This window comes from Protopterus annectens, chromosome 5.part0 (assembly GCF_019279795.1).
Source record: "Protopterus annectens isolate FY-2018-M chromosome 5.part0, PAN1.0, whole genome shotgun sequence".
In the NCBI taxonomy this organism is placed as follows: Eukaryota; Metazoa; Chordata; order Ceratodontiformes; family Protopteridae; genus Protopterus; species Protopterus annectens.
This window is the reverse complement of record NC_056735.1, coordinates 185,629,164-185,646,624: the sequence shown is the minus strand read 5'-3', so window position 1 is coordinate 185,646,624 and position 17,461 is coordinate 185,629,164. Positions and strand designations below refer to the sequence as shown.

The 17,461-nt window shown below is 41.5% G+C and overlaps 1 protein-coding gene across 3 annotated transcripts in view; it reads left to right on the top strand.

Annotated features, from left to right (window-relative positions):
- FAT3 (FAT atypical cadherin 3) overlaps positions 1 to 17,461 on the top strand; it is a 2,670,157-nt gene that overhangs the window by 2,547,983 nt on the left and 104,713 nt on the right. For all 3 annotated transcript variants that reach the window (XM_044072199.1, XM_044072198.1, XM_044072200.1), the window contains exon 23: positions 16,808 to 16,961. In XM_044072199.1, coding sequence (XP_043928134.1) covers positions 16,808 to 16,961 — 154 coding nt within the window. The remainder of the gene's footprint in view (positions 1 to 16,807; positions 16,962 to 17,461) is intronic.

The window sequence follows — 17,461 nt, the reverse complement described above, 5'->3', positions numbered from 1 at the left end:
CAGAAAAGTGGTTCCTAAGGTCTTTAGAATATTTAATCCCCCAAATGTTATATATAGGTCACGGATGACGTGAGTGGAAATGTAGTGAAATTATTGAAAGGAAAATAAGCAAGTTAAGAAGGACTTACAGGAATATATAATAAAACTCATTTACTAAGCCTCATGGTGAGAGGAAGATTGTATACACCAGCCCAAGCACCACCCACTCTTGTATACAATGAATGCTGAATTTCGACCTATTGTCTCGAAGCTGCTAGGGTCTAAAAAAAAACCTAATGTGTGTATACCATAGGTAAAAAACATAAACACATATGCATGATATATAATATATGCTCTGAGAGACTCATGATTTTTTAAGATGTATTGGTCGGGTACAATGAAGATTTATTTATTATTATTATTTATTTTGATGTTGTTATTACATATATTCCACATATTAGGGGTCTTGCTATGTTTGAAGAATGTTTTTATAAAGACATCAAGTTAACACAGGCTGAAAATACAAACATTAAATGTACTTGGTTGATCCTAGTATTGAGATACAATTTTTATACTATTAAATTATAAACACTGACAAATACAAAGGACAATGTGGGTAGTAGGGACTGTTGGGCGTTGTATAAATGGATTTTTTTAGGCGACATAGTCATTTTTGGAGCAGGAATCGAAAGATTCAATGAATTTTTTTTTTATAAATAATTCTCTGAATTTCTTAAACTTATATTTCTTATTTCGAGACAAACTGCAATATTTAGACGTGAAAAATTTATTAGAAAGGAAGTGATTTTAAACTAAAATGTAATCAATGTGATTACATGTCTAATGTTGATGAAATATTATCCCTAGTAGAATAACAGAGAATATAAAAGAGTAAAAGTTTTTTAGTTGTGAGAAGGTGTAGTTTATATAAGCATTTGTAAAGTATGCAATTCCTTCTATATAGGAAAAGAAAAACAACTGAGGAGGAGTTCTTAAATTAAAAGCAGCTGATATTTAAAATAAAAAAAAAAAAAGCAACATTTTTGAAGCTTGTAATTCATAGAAGAAATAATAGATGGTGCTTATTTTTTACAAAAGATATAATTATTATTTTTGATTCGGTGGCTTTAAATACTAAAAGTCTCTTAACATATACTTATGAATTTATTATCTTGCACTGTTCAGATTTTAATGAAATTGTATTTATGTATAAATATAGTTCATTTTTTAATTTTTTTATTAATGGAAAAAGTACAGATATTAAATGTTTTTTTTATTTTTAATTTTTTTAATTTTTATGATTTTTGACTATTCTGGTTGTTGATTGGTTTTGTGATGGGCTGATTTTGGAGCAAAAAATTTTTTATTTTTTAATTTAATTATGGATTTTTCTCGATTTTATTGATTGAGAGATGGTTGTGATGAAAAAAAAAACGAGCCTTAATTTTAAGGCGGAAATTTTAATTTTTGTTGTATATCCTGTCTCAACTTTTGAGTTATTAAACTGTGGATTTGTGCAATACTCTGGGTGTTCCTGCCTTGATTATTTTTGTTACTGCCTCTGTTCTCATATTGTTTTATTTGTTATTATTAATCTTCTGAAGGGAACCCATTTATACATATACAACCTTGAATCTCAGTGATCTCAGAATATGAAGAATACTTGTAATTTCCTGAGGTTATGGACTTTAAAATTGCTGTAACATTTTATATAACTTTCCATAACCTGCATCTGCCATATCTATATAACAAATTTCTTAATTTAAGATTAAAAACATTTAAGTAGCTGATAATCACAATATACTTTCAACATTTTGGGGTATTTTTTTTACTGCAGTTACCAAGCTTGAACCTTACCTTTACAGTCGTAAAAATTATACCTTTTTATATGCAAAATAAATAGTTCCTTGAACATAGTATATAGAAGTTAAGGTCTACCAATCAGTGACCCTAACAGGATCTGCTTTCTTTCATGCTTTAATGACATACAGTTGTCTGTATCCCCCAAAGCAAGCCTGAGATAATAGGATGCAAGTGGTGATCAGAACTGCAAATAATCAGACATGAGGTGGCAAAGTTATATTCATATACCACACACTTTGATAGTCTGTTTTCTCCTCTGCCCAGAAGGAGGATATATATGTGTGTTCAGTCTGCATATCATTTTGCTGTAATGCTGCCAGGACTAGACACAGTTACCAGAAAGGTGAATTAGTACATGCTGTGGGTAGGAAATGAGAAATGAAGCATATATCAGACAAAAATTGTAAAGAAAGTAGAATTTACAGCATGAAGGGGGCATATCACATCATAGCTTTGTCAGGTGCAGTCAGTAAATCCTCACCAGAGTCTTCAACCTCTCACCAGTAAATACAGTCTAAGAAATGTAGTAGATCTCCCAGAACACTCTAGAAACCCAGATACAGTGGCTATCGCTTTGTTTTCACTTAAATGTACCTGGCCCAGTATGTCCACTACCAGAGTTTTCATTGGTGCAGAGGATTCCATTGTGGCCAGATACTACTGTAAATTCGTTTTTAATTTTCTAAACCTCTGCACCACAAATACTCCAGTCTGCTTCCACAAAGCATAATTCTAAACTGGTTTTGAATGTTAGGACATTGCCTTCTGCTATTAATTGCAACCATAGTTAAGGCTGCACTGTTCCTTCCTCTTTAAATGGACCTGTCATTCATCTAAAAGGTTGCTAAATCTGATTGTGGGGACAGCCAAAGATCCTGCTTAGTCCTCTGTGATGATGTTTTATTAAAGCTGGCTTTAACACCTGTCAAAATAAACTTGGGAAACATTTATGGAAGATTTAGTTACATAAAGATTAGAGGAAGCTGATGCTCAACAATCAATAGCTGTGAGGAAAAGATGATAAAAAGGGGAGTGTATAGTCGATCAACAAGGAATTCTCCAGGACTACATGGCATTCCTGTGAAAGTTTGGAACTTAGGAAGGATGAAAAAGATCTGGACGGTTTTATCAATATTTTAAAGGAGGGACAGTATCAGCATTTTGGAAGAAAATTATGGCAACTGAATTACCCTAAGATGGTAAAGACACTCAGATCCAGCTTTATATAGATCCATTTCAATTTTAAACCATGTTTATAAACTGTTTCTGTCTATATAGAACAATGTTGATCAAAAGGGTATCGAGAATGTAAGAAAATGCCACTATTGTTCATGGGTCTTGAGAAAGCATTCAATAAGAGTCAGCTGGAATTTTATAAATAGAGCAGTGGTCTGTGGAGGCAAAGGCATTTGGAGAAACATGTGAGAGAATGTGTGTGGGAAGTGTTTCACCACAAGTAGAGGGGAGAGAAAGAGAAGACAGCAGGCAAGACAAGAACATTTATTCCATGTAAAAATGCCTCCCACCCAACATTTTGTGTTTTCCCACCTGCTGACTCTGTGGATTGTATTTTCAAAAAGTTCTTCCATATATTTTATGATTTTACATTTTGCACTGCTTCATAGATTTTGTTGTTAAACCAATAATCTGTACCACTAATACATGAATTTTGGGCAAACTGCCCTGAAGGGCCATTTTGTGTAGATAGTAACTGGAAGTCAGAATCAAACCCAGTATCTTGTATTTATGAGGTGAAGACCTTAACCATTATAACAAACACATCCTTCATTGTCTTTCTGCATACCACTCAGTGATTTTGGTCTTTGTATGTGACACTTGTAGCAGATTACTCTCTTGTGGCACTTACTGCACATTACTCTCTTGTGACATTTGTTGCAGATTATTCTCTTGTGGCACTTACTGCACATTGCTCTCTTGTGGCACTTGTTGCAGATTACTCTCTTGTGGCACTTGCTCAACATTAATCTATTGTGATACTTATTGGACATTACTCTCTTGTGACATTTGCTGAACATTACTGTGTTGTGGCACTTGTTGCAGATTGCTCTCTTATTGCAAATATATTTGTCTACCCTGAATACATATCTGTGTTTGACCTTTAGTTCTTTGTTTACAATTTATTTCATTTAACATTTGTTTACCGAGTCCAACTTGGAACAAAGCCAGTTTTCAGCAGAGGCCAGGGGAGAAATGTTCCATATGCATGTCTTTGTCATGTGGGAGGAAACTGGAGCACCCGGAGTAAACCCACACAGATGCAGAGAGGACATGCAGACTCTGCACAGAGTTCACTCCAGCTAAGATTCAAACTGAAGAACCTCTTGCTGTGAGATGACAATGCAACAGCTGCACCACTGCATAGTCCATAGACAGTAATGTGAAAAGCCTATACCTATTTATGCAAAGAATGGTCTTTCTGCACAGTTAATCTTCTTCTTCTTTCGGCTGCTCCCGTCAGGGGTCGCCACAGCAGATCAACTGTTTCCATTTCTTCCTGTCCTCTGCATCTTGCTCTGTCACACCAACCACCTGCATGTCTTCTCTCACCCACACCCACGTCTTAAATTCAGTTTCCCTATTACTCTAGCATGTCCAAAGGTCAGTCAATGGTTTCCTCTCCAGTCCAGCTGGTGAATCTGGGAATTTTGAGGCAATGTTACAACTGTCTCATGTACACGGACAACCCTCTCCTCCTCCAAACAGGTTCAAATATATGTGAGAGATGCAACTATTTAGCCAAACTGGAGGCTGAGCTCTCTCATCTCAAAACTGGTGTAACCAGTCAGGAGGAGAAGGTAACCTCACACAACACAATTCCAGTATCACATAGTCCCACCACATCAGCGAACCAAACACATAAATACACAAAAACATACTCGGAGACTCTAAATAAAAATCTACCTAAGCAACAGAGACCTCCAAAGCAGATATCCAAGCAAACGCTACCTCAAAACAAAACACACACAACACATAACCCACAAAGTCAGTGTGCCAAGCAGCCACAGCCCTTAAGGCTTAATAACACACCTGATACTCTTGTTATAGGTGACTCTATTGTCAGACACACTGACGTCCCGCTCACCAGGCTGAATAAAGAGAAGGTCACAGTGAGCTGCCTGTCGGGTGCTAGGATCCGACACATAACGCAAGCACTCAGGTCACTCCAAAGCAAATACAAATATGACTCAGTCATTGTACATGCTGGTGTGAATGACCTGAGACGTACCTCCCTGGACTACATGAAAAGAGACATAGAGGAGCTCTCTGATCATGTAGCCCAGGCTGGTATGACCCTGACCTTGAGCAGCATCTTACCCTCACCTAGAATGATGCCACAGTACAAAGACAAAATGATCGATTTTAACAATTGGCTAAAATTTTGGTGTCATTCAAAGGGGATCCAGTGTCTGTCAGCCTGGGATGACATGCTCGACAAGCCACGTTGCTTCGCTAGGGATGGCTTGCACCTGTCACCACTGGGCTTTCGGATATTGGCAAAGGCTCTTGCCACCCCTATAGTGCCTTTTTAGGCAAGGCTCAAAAGTCAAACCCACCCCCATAGACAGCACAAGGAACAAGAAACTAAGGGTAATGCTGCTAAACGCCAGAAGTCTTAACCTCAAGATGCACACACTCGAAGCTCTCCTCAGTATGGAGAACATCGATATCTGTGCAGTGACAGAAACCTGGTTCAAGGCTCCAGAGAGCACCCCAGCACTATCAGGCTATACCTCTTATCATGCTTTTCGGCCCCAAAACCCGGACCGAACCACAAAAGGAGGGGGAGTTTCCATATTTATCAAGGATATCCACAACTCCAGGTTAGTGGCATTGCACGAAGTATTGGAGACCATCCATGTGCAACTAACAGTGGGCAAGACTGCTTTTCAGTTTATAGCATTCCACAGACCACCCTCTCAAAGTCAGGAATCCCATTCGGCTTTCCTGAAAACATTGGAGAACATGAAGATCTCTCTGAACACCATTATATTGGGTGACTTCAACTACCCAAACATTGACTGGAAGCACTACTCAAGCCCCAGCACCTTAGCCCAAAGATTCCTGGAAATTATAAACTCAAATGCTATGGAACAACTAGTCACCACTCCCACAAGAGGGGACAACATACTAGACCTGATCATTACCAACATGGGGACTCTATGCTCCACACCAGAAGTATATTCCTCATTGGTAAGATCAGACCATAAATTAATTTCACTGGATGTCCACATCCCGACCCCACCCCAGCCCAGAAAACCACAGTGAAAAACTTCTCAAAAGCGAACTTCTCACTTCTCAAAACCGAAGTGGAATCCTTCAAGGCCCCAGGGCCAGTGGAAACTACAGCCCAATCTGCAGAATCCTATATAAATGCATTCTATGGACATCTCCAGGAATGCATGGATCATGCTATCCCAAACAAAACCAAGACCCAATCATCCAAAGGCAGGCGTCCAGTCTGGTGGACCCCTGCCATAAATAAACTGTACAACAGAAGGAGGAAGCTACTACATGATAGAGCAAAATCCCTAATAGGGAAGGCATCTCTGATCAGTACTAGCAAAAAATTACGATCCCTCATAAAATCCTCCAAGGCCAGCTTCGAGAGAAAAATTGCACAGGACACCAAAGACAATCATAAGGCTTTTTTCAGTTATGTTAGAAACCTGGGATGCAACTCCCAGACTTGTTCTGAGTTGATTCTAAACGACAAAAATACACTGAACCCACAGACATCGCCAATATCCTGGCAGACAGGTTCAGTGCAAACTTCTCCCCCTCCCCAAAAGAGCAAGTATCTATCCCGGCAGAGGGCTGCCTCCCAAACATCTCAGATGCTCAGGTGAAGGCTGCCCTCTCCAAAGCAAAAACACTGCTTCCATGGGACCAGATGGCGTCCCAGGTTGCGTCCTACATGAACTACAAGAGGAACTAATCCCTCAAATAAAACAGCTATACAATCTCAGCCTCACTACAGGATATGTGCCCACAGAATGGCGTACAGCAACAGTGGTCCCACTCCACAAAGGTGGAGCCTCTACGGACCCTGGAAACTATCGCCCCATAAGCCTGACTAGCTTAGTCTGCAAGGCTATGGAGAGGATCATCATGGAGCTCATAAACAAAGACATTGGGGACCTACAGACACTAGATCCTACCCAGTTCGGCTTTGTCAAGGGCAGATCCTGCCTTTTGAACCTGGTTGACTTCTTTGAAACAGTCACCAAAGCCATAGATGAAGGGAAGGTAGTCCACACAGCCTATCTGGACCTTGCAAAGGCAATTGACACAATACCCCACTCGGGCATCATAGATAAGCTATCCAGCTTAAATATAAACCCCCATGCCACAAGATGGGTCGCAAACTGGCTCAAAGACAGAACCCACAGAGTGAGAGTTGCTGGAGCCATGTCAGACTCGAAACCGGTCACAAGTGGCATCCCACAGGGTTCTGTCCTGGGACCACTCTTGTTCGGTATATACTTTTCCGAGGTACAGGCAAATGTGGGAGGACTATGGCTCACCAAGTTCGCAGACGACTGCAAACTGGGCGCCATAATCAACTCTCCAGCTGACACAAACATCCTTCAAAAAGGTCTCACAGAGACAGATAACTGGTGCCAGCGCCATGGTTTAAAGCTAAATGCCAAAAATGTATAGTCATACCCTTTGGCAAAAACAATGTGCCCACAAATTACCACATAGGTGGAAACCCATTAAGTACAGAGAAAGTTATTAGGGACCTGGGGACCCAAGTTGATAGCAATCTCTCCTTTGAAAACCACATTGCCAAAGTGGTTAGAAAGACCTTCTACATAGCCCACCTCATCACGAAGGGTTTCACATCTAGATCAAGAGAGGTAATCGTGCCCCTTTATTCATCCCTCATCAGGCCCATCATAGAATACAATGCCCCTTTTGGGATGTACCTTACCCGACACCTGCAGCAATTAGAAAGACCCCAAAAGTATCTCACCAAGAGGATCAAGGGTCTCAACCAGATGTCATATGCTGCTCGGTTAAACAAACTCCAGCTCTACTCAGTTGCATACCACCTACTTCGAGGCGATCTATGCCTGACATACAAAGCTATGTCAAATCCAGAATTAATGGACATGCTCCACCTCAGTAAATCTAAATCCCTTAGAGCCACACGCTTGAGGGACTTAAACCTCAGCACAGAAATAAATAGAACTTGCCTGAGGGACAGGTTCATAACCCAGAGGCTCCCTTCGCTCTGGAATAGAATTCCAGTTCATGTGAGGCAGAGCACCTCACTGAATCTCTTCAAGAAGAATCTCGATAAGTGGATGGGGGATCGTAGGTTTGTCCCAGGGATTACTCCCGTGTCACTATTAGACAGAGTCACAGTAAACTAAACCTTAAAAAGGGCACAGTATACTCAAATCAAGGGGTGGCGTAAGCCATACAGAATCGGGCTAGGCTTATAATTGCCCCAGGGCAGATAGCCTAGTATGAACCTATGAACCTATGAACCTATGAACATCCATAAATCTTATCTTAGGCCTTTCTCTTTTCCTGTTACTTGGCAGCTTCATCCTTAGATTCTCTTTCCCAATATACTCTGCATCCCTCCTCAGCACATGTCCAAACCAACATAATCTTGCCTCTCTGGCTTTGTCTCCAAACCTTCCAACCTGGGCTGACCCTCTAATATACTTATTCCTAATCCTGTCCATCCTCGTCACACCCAGTGCAAATCTTAACATCTTCAACTCTGCCACGTCAAGCTCTGACTCCTGCCTTTATGTCAACGCCACTGTCTCCAACCCATACAACATAGCTGGTCTCACTACCCTCTTGTAGAACTTCCCTTTCACTCTTACTGGTACTCGTTTGTCACAAATCACTCCTGACACTCTTCTCCACCCACTCCATCCTGCCTGTACTCTCTTCTTCACCTCTCTTCCACACTCACCATTACTCTGAAGTGTTGATCCCAAGTATTTAAACTCATCCACCTTGGCCACCTCTACACCCTGCATCCTCACCATTCCTCTATCCTCCCTCTCATTCACACACATATATTCTGTCTTATTCCTGCTGACCTTCATTCCTCTTCTCTCTAGAGCATATCTCCACCTCTCCAGGGTCTCCTCCACCTGTTCCCTACTCTCACTATAGATCACAATGTCATCTGCAAACAACAGTTAATAGTAAATTATATACCAAAAACAGTGAGCCAGAAAAACATAAAAAACACCAAAAATCTTTTTTTTTTTTCAGGGGGGCAAACCCCCCCCCACACCCCACAAAATCATACATCCCAACTCCACCATTGCACAACAGTTATGAAAAGGGAGAAAAAAACAAAAAAAGTACCACCGGCTTGCACAATACATTTGTACAGCAATGAAATTCACAGTGATGAAACACTGTCACTCTAAAGATACACAGGGGCAGAAATAGTGATGACTCACGGGTATGTCTGATGCATCTGACTGCACTCTATCATACATTTGTTATACCTGACTCTACATGGTGACTTTATGCAGTGACAGACTCAGTGGTTTATGTTTCACTGCTGATTCTGTTATTCTTGTAAAACTGTTAATGTTTCTTTCATGTTGTTTGCTATAATACCTACATTGTGATTGTTACTTTACTTTCCCGGATGGCATATTAGACATATGAAAGTTAATGCATCCAGTCACCTAAAAAAAGTTGATAGGTCTAACTGCTTAAGAAAAGTCTGTATGACAAGGAGTGTGGACATGTGGGCATTGTGCAGTAACATTATTAAATATGAGTTTACAAAATGCTGAGATGACAGGTGGGAAATCTCAATGTGTATCCTTAAGATGACTAATTGCTCTTCTACCTCTACTTAAACCATGATAAAATACTGAGTATCCATATTTTAAGCTGTTGGTGTTACAGTGTATTATTTGCATATCTTAGATTTTATTGATTTGCAACATAAAATGCCTAGGAGCAGAGCCAGATCCAATGTTAGGTGGCCTAGGCAGTCATTTAGGGCCCACTGGTTGGGATGGGGCCTGCTGGCCAAGGGGCTGCCACAACATTTACTTTTTAATTAAAAAATAAAAAGTAAAACAAAAAAATACATATCTTCTTTAAGGGCATTCTTCTTTAAGAATACTATTACATCCCTGCATGTGTGTGTTAATGCACACACACACACACACACACACACACACACACACACACACACACACACACACACACACACACACACACACACACACACACACACACACACACACACACACCCCTACTGTTTATTGCTTGCTTCTTCTTTTCTTTTCTAATTCCGCATATGGAATTTAAACCGCATGTTCCTGCGGAGTAAAACAACCAATATATCAATAAGGTAATTCTTCCCAACGAATGAAGGTTAAAGGTAGGGGTGTGTGTGTGTGTGTGTGTATTTATAAAATGGGTTCCCTATTAAATCAGCAAATGCTTAAAATAGCGAATGCTGTTTAATCGAACCTTTTTATTTGAAGTGGTGAAATCTCGAACATACGGAACAGAGATTTTTCTTCCCAGGGAAAAAAAAAATCACTGGGCCGTTTTCTGAACTTTGCTATTTCCTTCACTATGGTGCAATCTCGGAGTTGATATATTTAAGTAGGGGGTGTGGGGGGCGAAGCTCCCTACTTTATTTTGTGTTTGTTTTTTGGGGGGTTTTTTTATGGAGCAGCGATTTTTTTTCCCTGGGAAAAAAATCGCTGTTCTGTGTGTTCGGCATTTTGCCGTTTTGACATTTTAGGGTCACTTATACAGTGTTCGCTGTTTTAAGCGTTCGCTGTTATAATATATACCCTATAAAATGACCTAGTTAAGAATACCAGGTTACTTAATTTACCCAGGCTCAAACCCTGTACCTTGGTTACAGGAAATAAGAGCCTGAATCCTGTACACCAACACCAACTACTTCAGGGCATTTTCAAGGAATTGGTAAAAAATCTCAGTGCACCAACAAAGCATGCCACAAACAAAATAAAAACGCTATTCTTTAATGAATTAAAACATAAACTCCCCTAAAACAATGGCCATACAAATAATGATTTTCAAGGAATTGTGAGCAAGAGAAGAGAAGTTTATTGTTGCTCATGCTAAGTCTGTTTTCATTGTACAGCTCTTTTGTTTAGCAAATGGTTGTCACGTTGTCACTATGCTATAAAATTTGAAAGCAGTGTTATTAGTACAATAGGTAGCATACTCGTTTTTGATACAGAAGGCTGTGGGTTCAATTCCCACACCTTGTAGAGGGATTGCCGATACTGTGTTGTACTTCGGGGGGGGGGTGGAGGTGCTGCAGTCCTGCATGTGTCCTCTTTGGATGAGATGCCAAGTAACTATGAACTTGTTGGTTTGCCATCAGTTCCCTATTGCAATATTACCAGCTTACCATTATTTTTTTATGTAAATTAGGCAATTTATTCTTCAACGGCAGTAAGAACTGAATTTGTAGATGAAACAGTGAAATATAAAGGTGTTTGCTAGCAGCAACTTCATTAGTTGCAGATCTTTTTTGATGTGAAATTATTCAGATGACTTGCTTCTGCAGAGACTGTGCACACTGACTGATAGTAGTGGATTATAATGACAGAAGTTTGAGTGGCCTTTTATAGTTTTAAGGAGGCTAAGAGGGTGTATGGCAGAAAGGTGCAGAGCCACTTTGACGGCATTAAGGATGCAATGAGACTATGGCAAGGCATACAGGAGATCACTGACTACAAAATCAGGTCAGCACAGTGTGAGAACAGCATCAAATACCTGGACAGTTTCAACATCATCTTTAGTAGATTTGAGGAGAGAAACAACAGGTTGGCACTAAAGCTACCCACTGATGAGCAGGATGCTGTACTCAGCCTCAGCACAGAGGAGGTAAGAACAGAACTAAGGAAGGTGAATCCCAGGAAGGCTGCTGGCCCAGACAACATACGGGTAAGGTGTTAAAAGGCTATGCTGATCAACTGTGCACATCATCATCATCAGCCCCCTTATTCCAATTTTTCGACATGGGATTTGGGGTATCATGTTTACTGTCGACAAATATCTTGATTCAGTGCTACACTCCTGCCTTCTTCAATACTCATGCCTGACTGTTGCAGATCTTCTTTCATAAAATCCATCCACCTCTTTGCTGGACGTCCTCGCTTCCTCTTACCTTCTTCCTGTCTGTCCCAAATCTTCCTCACCAGATTGTCTTCTGCTTTTCTACACATGTGCCCAAACCACCGTAATCTGTTCTCTTTGATCTTTTCTGCAATTGGAGCTACTTTGGCTTCTGCTCTTATGCACTCATTTCTTTGTCTGTCCCACAGTGTGCATCCTACCACCTTTCTCAGGCACTTCATTTCCATCATCTCTAGCTTCTTCACCTGTTCTGCCTTTACTGCCCAGTTTTCTGTACCATACAGTAGTACTGGTCGCACCACTGTCTTGTACACATTACTTTTCAGCTTCTTTGGCATTCTTCTGTCATATACTACACCTGACACTCTATGCCAGTTGGCTGCAGCCCCTCCGATTCTAGCTTTGACCTCTTCATTTAGACCACCCTTCTCTTCAACCACCCCTCCCAGATACTTGAAGCTTTTTACATGTTCCACTATCTTACCTTCTATCTCTATTCTCAGCTTCTTCTGATTTCCCCAGTTTGTTCCCATTACCACCATCTTATCTGTGCTTAGTTTCATCCCATGTGGCTTTAGATTTGCATTCCATTCTTCTATCCTTTGCTGAGGTTCTAGCTCAGAGTCTGCCTGTGCTGCCACATTGTCTGCATATTGCAGCTTTGTTGATCTGTCCCCCTCCAACTTGTTTGCTAATGTAGTCCATCACCAGTAAAACAGCAGTGGGCTCAGAACTGAACCCTGGTGTACATCCACTCCCACTGGGAACCCCTCTGTGTGGCCGAACACTGTTCGTACTTGAGTCACTGGGTCCTTGTACATAGTCTGCACTAATTCCACCAATATTTCTGGGACTTCAAACCACCGCAGTACTGCCCAGATCAGCTTTCTTGGGGCCTTGTCATATGTTTTATCCAAGTCTAGGAATGCCCAGTTGGACTCTCTCCTCATCTCTAGCTTCTTCTCAAGTATCTGTCTCAATGGAAACATTGGGTCAGTTGTACTGCATCCTGATCTGAATCCAAACTGTTTATCTCCCATCTTATATTTTACTATTCTACATATCTGTTTATCAGTCACCCTCTTCAGAACTTTCATGCAATGTGGTAGGAGTTTGATGCCTCTGTACTGCCCACAGTTGTGGATGTCCCCTTTGTTCTTGTACACTGGCACAAGTATGCTTAATCTCCAGTCATCTGGGATATACCTTTCTCTCCACACTGCTATTAGTACCCTCAGGAGCCAATTCTCCCCAATCTCACCCAGCATCTTTATCATATCTGCTGTGACCTCATCTGAGCCTGCTGTTTTCCCTGACTTCATCTTCCTTGGTGCTACTCTTACTTCTTCTAGGGTGGGCTCCTCTTCTTCTCCCATTGTAGGCTGTTTCTGGGGCAGTACAGCTTCTGTAGGGTTTTCTTCATTCAGAAGCTGCTGGAAATACTCCTTCCATCTGCCTTGGATGTCCTGTGGACTGGTGAGCAGGTCGTTGCTGGCATCCCTTATGAAGGGAGTCTGACTATCTTCTTTATCTTTCTGTCTTTGCCTTGCATCGTGACATAGTTTATTTGTGTCCCTTACTGAATCACTTTCCAAAAGTTGGTACAGTGCCTCCGACGCCCAATTCTTTGCTATTGCAACTTCTTTCTTAGTTTCTTTGTTAGCCAACCAGTAGCCCTTCCTAGCCTGGTCAGTCTTTTCTGTCTCCCACTTCTTCCTGCACTCCTTTCTTTTGATGACTTCCTGGACTTCTGCATTCCACCACCAGCTTTCCTTATGTACCTTATTTCCATACCTGGCTCAGTCACATATCTGTTCTGTAGTCTTCGCACATGCTGTTTTGAGGCGCTGCCATTCTTCTTCAACTCCACATATTTCCTCCTCTTCTTGGGGTGCTAGAGCCCTGTACAATTCCTTGAACTGTTGTACTTTCTGTCCAGTCAACTTCCAGATCTTCAGCCTGGTCTCTATTAACCTTAGAGCCTTCTCTGACCACTGCTTGCAGTTGATTGTGGCAACTAATGGTTTATGCTGTGGGCCAACTGTTTCACTAGGGATGACTTTGCAATCATGTATTCTACCCCAGTGCCTTTTCCTTGCTAGGAGGAAGTCTACCTGAGTTGCATGTTGGCTATTCTTGTATGTGATCTTGTGACTGTCTCTCTTTCTGAACCTTGTGTTGGCTACTATCAAGCCATTTGCCAGACAGAAATCTAGAATGGCTTCTCCTTCCTTATTCCTGCTATCCCACCCATGTGGACCCAGGCAGTCCTCATATCCTGTTCTGTCTCTCCCAATATGTGCATTCAAGTCACCCATTTTCAACACCAATTCATGTTGTCCTGCTTTATCTAGTAGGTCCTGCAACTGCTGTCTGAATGCACTCTTTTCCTCACTATCACAACCCTGCTGTGGAGCATAGGCTGAGATTATGAATACTGCCCTATCATTAATTCTGATGATATCCCTCACTGCCTTCTGAAGCCTCTCTCTCACCACAATTCCTACACCATTTCTAGCCTGTCCCCCACCTGAGTAGCAGAGTCTGGATCCTAAGCCAAATGGCTTTGCTGCACTGCCCTTCCATCTCATCTCTTGGATGCATAGGATGTCCAGCCTCCTCCATATCATCATGCCATCCACTTCCAAGCTGCAGCCTGTCAATAAACCTACATTAAGCATAGCAATTCTTAGTTCATGTTTGGCTGGTTGGTTGGTTTTACATCCAGCTTTCTCTCAACAGAGCTATCCCAGGTAACCCAGACTGAGCAACTAGACACCGGCCGGCCAGTAGCTTATTGACCCAGGGCTGCTGGGCTTCATGGTGGGCACATACTGGCTAATAGGGGCACATATACCCCTCCCACCGTTAGCAATGGACCCTGGCATGGGTCAGAGAGTAGGCAGGGTCCTCAACCCACTTATCACCGGTAACTGCCCATTTTTGGTGACATTAGTCAACATGACCGAATCACCTAGAGCCATATTTTACAGTGTCGATTGGCTAGCCCTGCCACAGCATGCAGTCTGTGATCTGTGTTCTCCTATCTTGAGGATACTGCACACCACAGTAAATGCCCAAAGTGGTTGGTCTATACAACTCTTCCCCCTATAGGGCACTATGGAGAGTCTGTGCTGCTGCCCACAGCTCCATTCATTGGTGAGTTTGAGATGGAAACACTTAGCATGTTTTTCGGACATGGGAGAAACCCAATGGAGACACAGGGAGAACATGCAAACTCCAAACAGGCATTGGTTGGCGGTCAGGATCGAACCTTGTGCATGGGAGGCAAAGACCTTAATCATTAAGCCATCTGCTCATGGAAATGTTTATCACCTCTCTTGCCATGGCAAAAGTACCCTCATGCTCAATGAAACTAACATCATCCCACTACCTAAGAAAACCACCCTCTCCAGCCCTAATGACTACAGACCAGTTGCTCTGACATCCACGGTTATGAAATGTTATGAGCGACTGATCACAAAGCATCTGTCATCAGGCCTACCTCCCGATTTTGACCCTCTGCAGTTTGCATACAGAGACAACAGATCCACGACTGATGCCATATCACTAGCACTACACATTTCCATTGAGCATTTAGAGGTCAAAGACAACTATGTGAGGATGCTATTCATAGACTTCAGCTCTGCATTTAATATGGTGGTACCATACCGTACCAATGCAGCTGATAGAAAAACTGACACATTTAGGAATCAGTAAACATCAATGTAACTGGATCCTGGACTTCCTGATTGAGAGACCACAGACCATGTGTTCAGGTAAGAACACATCAAAGTGCATCACAATTAACACTGGGGTTTCACAGGGATGTGTTCTCAGCCCACTGTTATTCACGATCCTGACCCATGACTGCTATGCTAAGCACAAGTCCAACCATATCATTAAGTTTGCTAATGATACCACTGTCATGGTGCTCATCACAAAAGAATATGAAAAGGAGTATAGAGATGAGGTGGCATCTCTAATCAGTTGGCTTGAGAGGAACAACCATGACCTGAATGTAAGCAAGACCCAAGAGATTATCATCAACTTCAGGAAAAGGAGAACAAACCATCCAGTGCTCATGATCAATGGTGAGAGTGTGGAGAGGGTAAGAGTACGAAATTCCTGGGTGTACACATATCAGAGGATCTCTCGTGGTTGGGAAATGCCAGCCAGCCGGTCAAGAAAGCATACAAATGCCTCCACTTTTTGAGAAGGCTGAAGAAAGCTAAGCTTCCTCCTCATATCCTCTCCACCTTCTGTAGAGGTGCAATAGAGAGCATCCTCACCAGCAACTTCACAGTGTGGTTTGGAAGCTGCACAGTTATAGAAAGGAAGGCGCCACAGAAAGTGGTGAAGGTTGCAGAGAAGGTAATGGGTTCCAGTCTCCCATCAATACAACAACTTTACTCTGCAAGAAGCATCCAAAGGGCCACCAAAATAATAAAGACAACACATATCCTGCGCATGGACTGTTAAACATCTGGCATCGGGCAGAAGATATCACAGCATCCGCTCCAGGACTACAAGATTCAAGAACAGTTTCTACCCGACAATGGTTAGACTTCTGAACTGGGGCACTAGTCCCAGGGGTCTGGATTTAAAATAAGTCAGTTTTTGTTTGTGAAATATATTTAGCAACAGACCCCATTCACCTACTCCACATATTTTTAGAAGCATTTCTCATAGATTGAACCATGAAGGTAGTGAATGATATAGAAAACTGCTTCTCTGCAGATTTATTTATATTATTTATATCAGATGTATCTTTAAATTGTGATAAACGTTTTCGTCTCCTTTTCTTTTTCAGGTTATCAGTGTAGCTGCCTGTCCCAGTTCACAGGAAGAAGCTGTGAGATTGAGATTACTGCTTGCTTCCCAAATCCTTGTCTGAATGGTGGATCGTGTGACCCCATCGGAAGCACATTTATCTGCAACTGTAAACAAGGACTCACAGGGGATACGTAAGTTCCTTACCATATTGAAAGCAGTTTTCAGATTCAAAACAAAAACTCTTTTGGGACAAATGTTCTTTACTCCATTTGATTTGAAAAACATATTAATTTACACAATTTGCTAAACAAGCCTTGCTACTCAATGGCTAGAGCTTTTCTTCTTGAATGAAGCACCCATACAGAAGTACTTTTTTGCTGCCTGCAAAACTTTCACATTCATTTTTAGAAACATTGTGCTATTTTTGTATCAGAAATACACTATTTTGCATTTAGCCTTTGAGGGATGTTTTTTTCAGGTGTTAAGCATAGCATCCCTTTGTCCACAGCAGAACTGTAACAGTGACCTGGTTAGGTCATTTAGGGCTATCCTCCACTAGGGATGTATGACACTTACATCTCTGTAGCTTAAACATGTGGTCTGTCATTGCTGCATAAATGCAACATTGTTTGCTGACTGCATTTTAGAAATGATTGTTACGTGGCCTGGCTTAACATCTGACCTGAGCTAT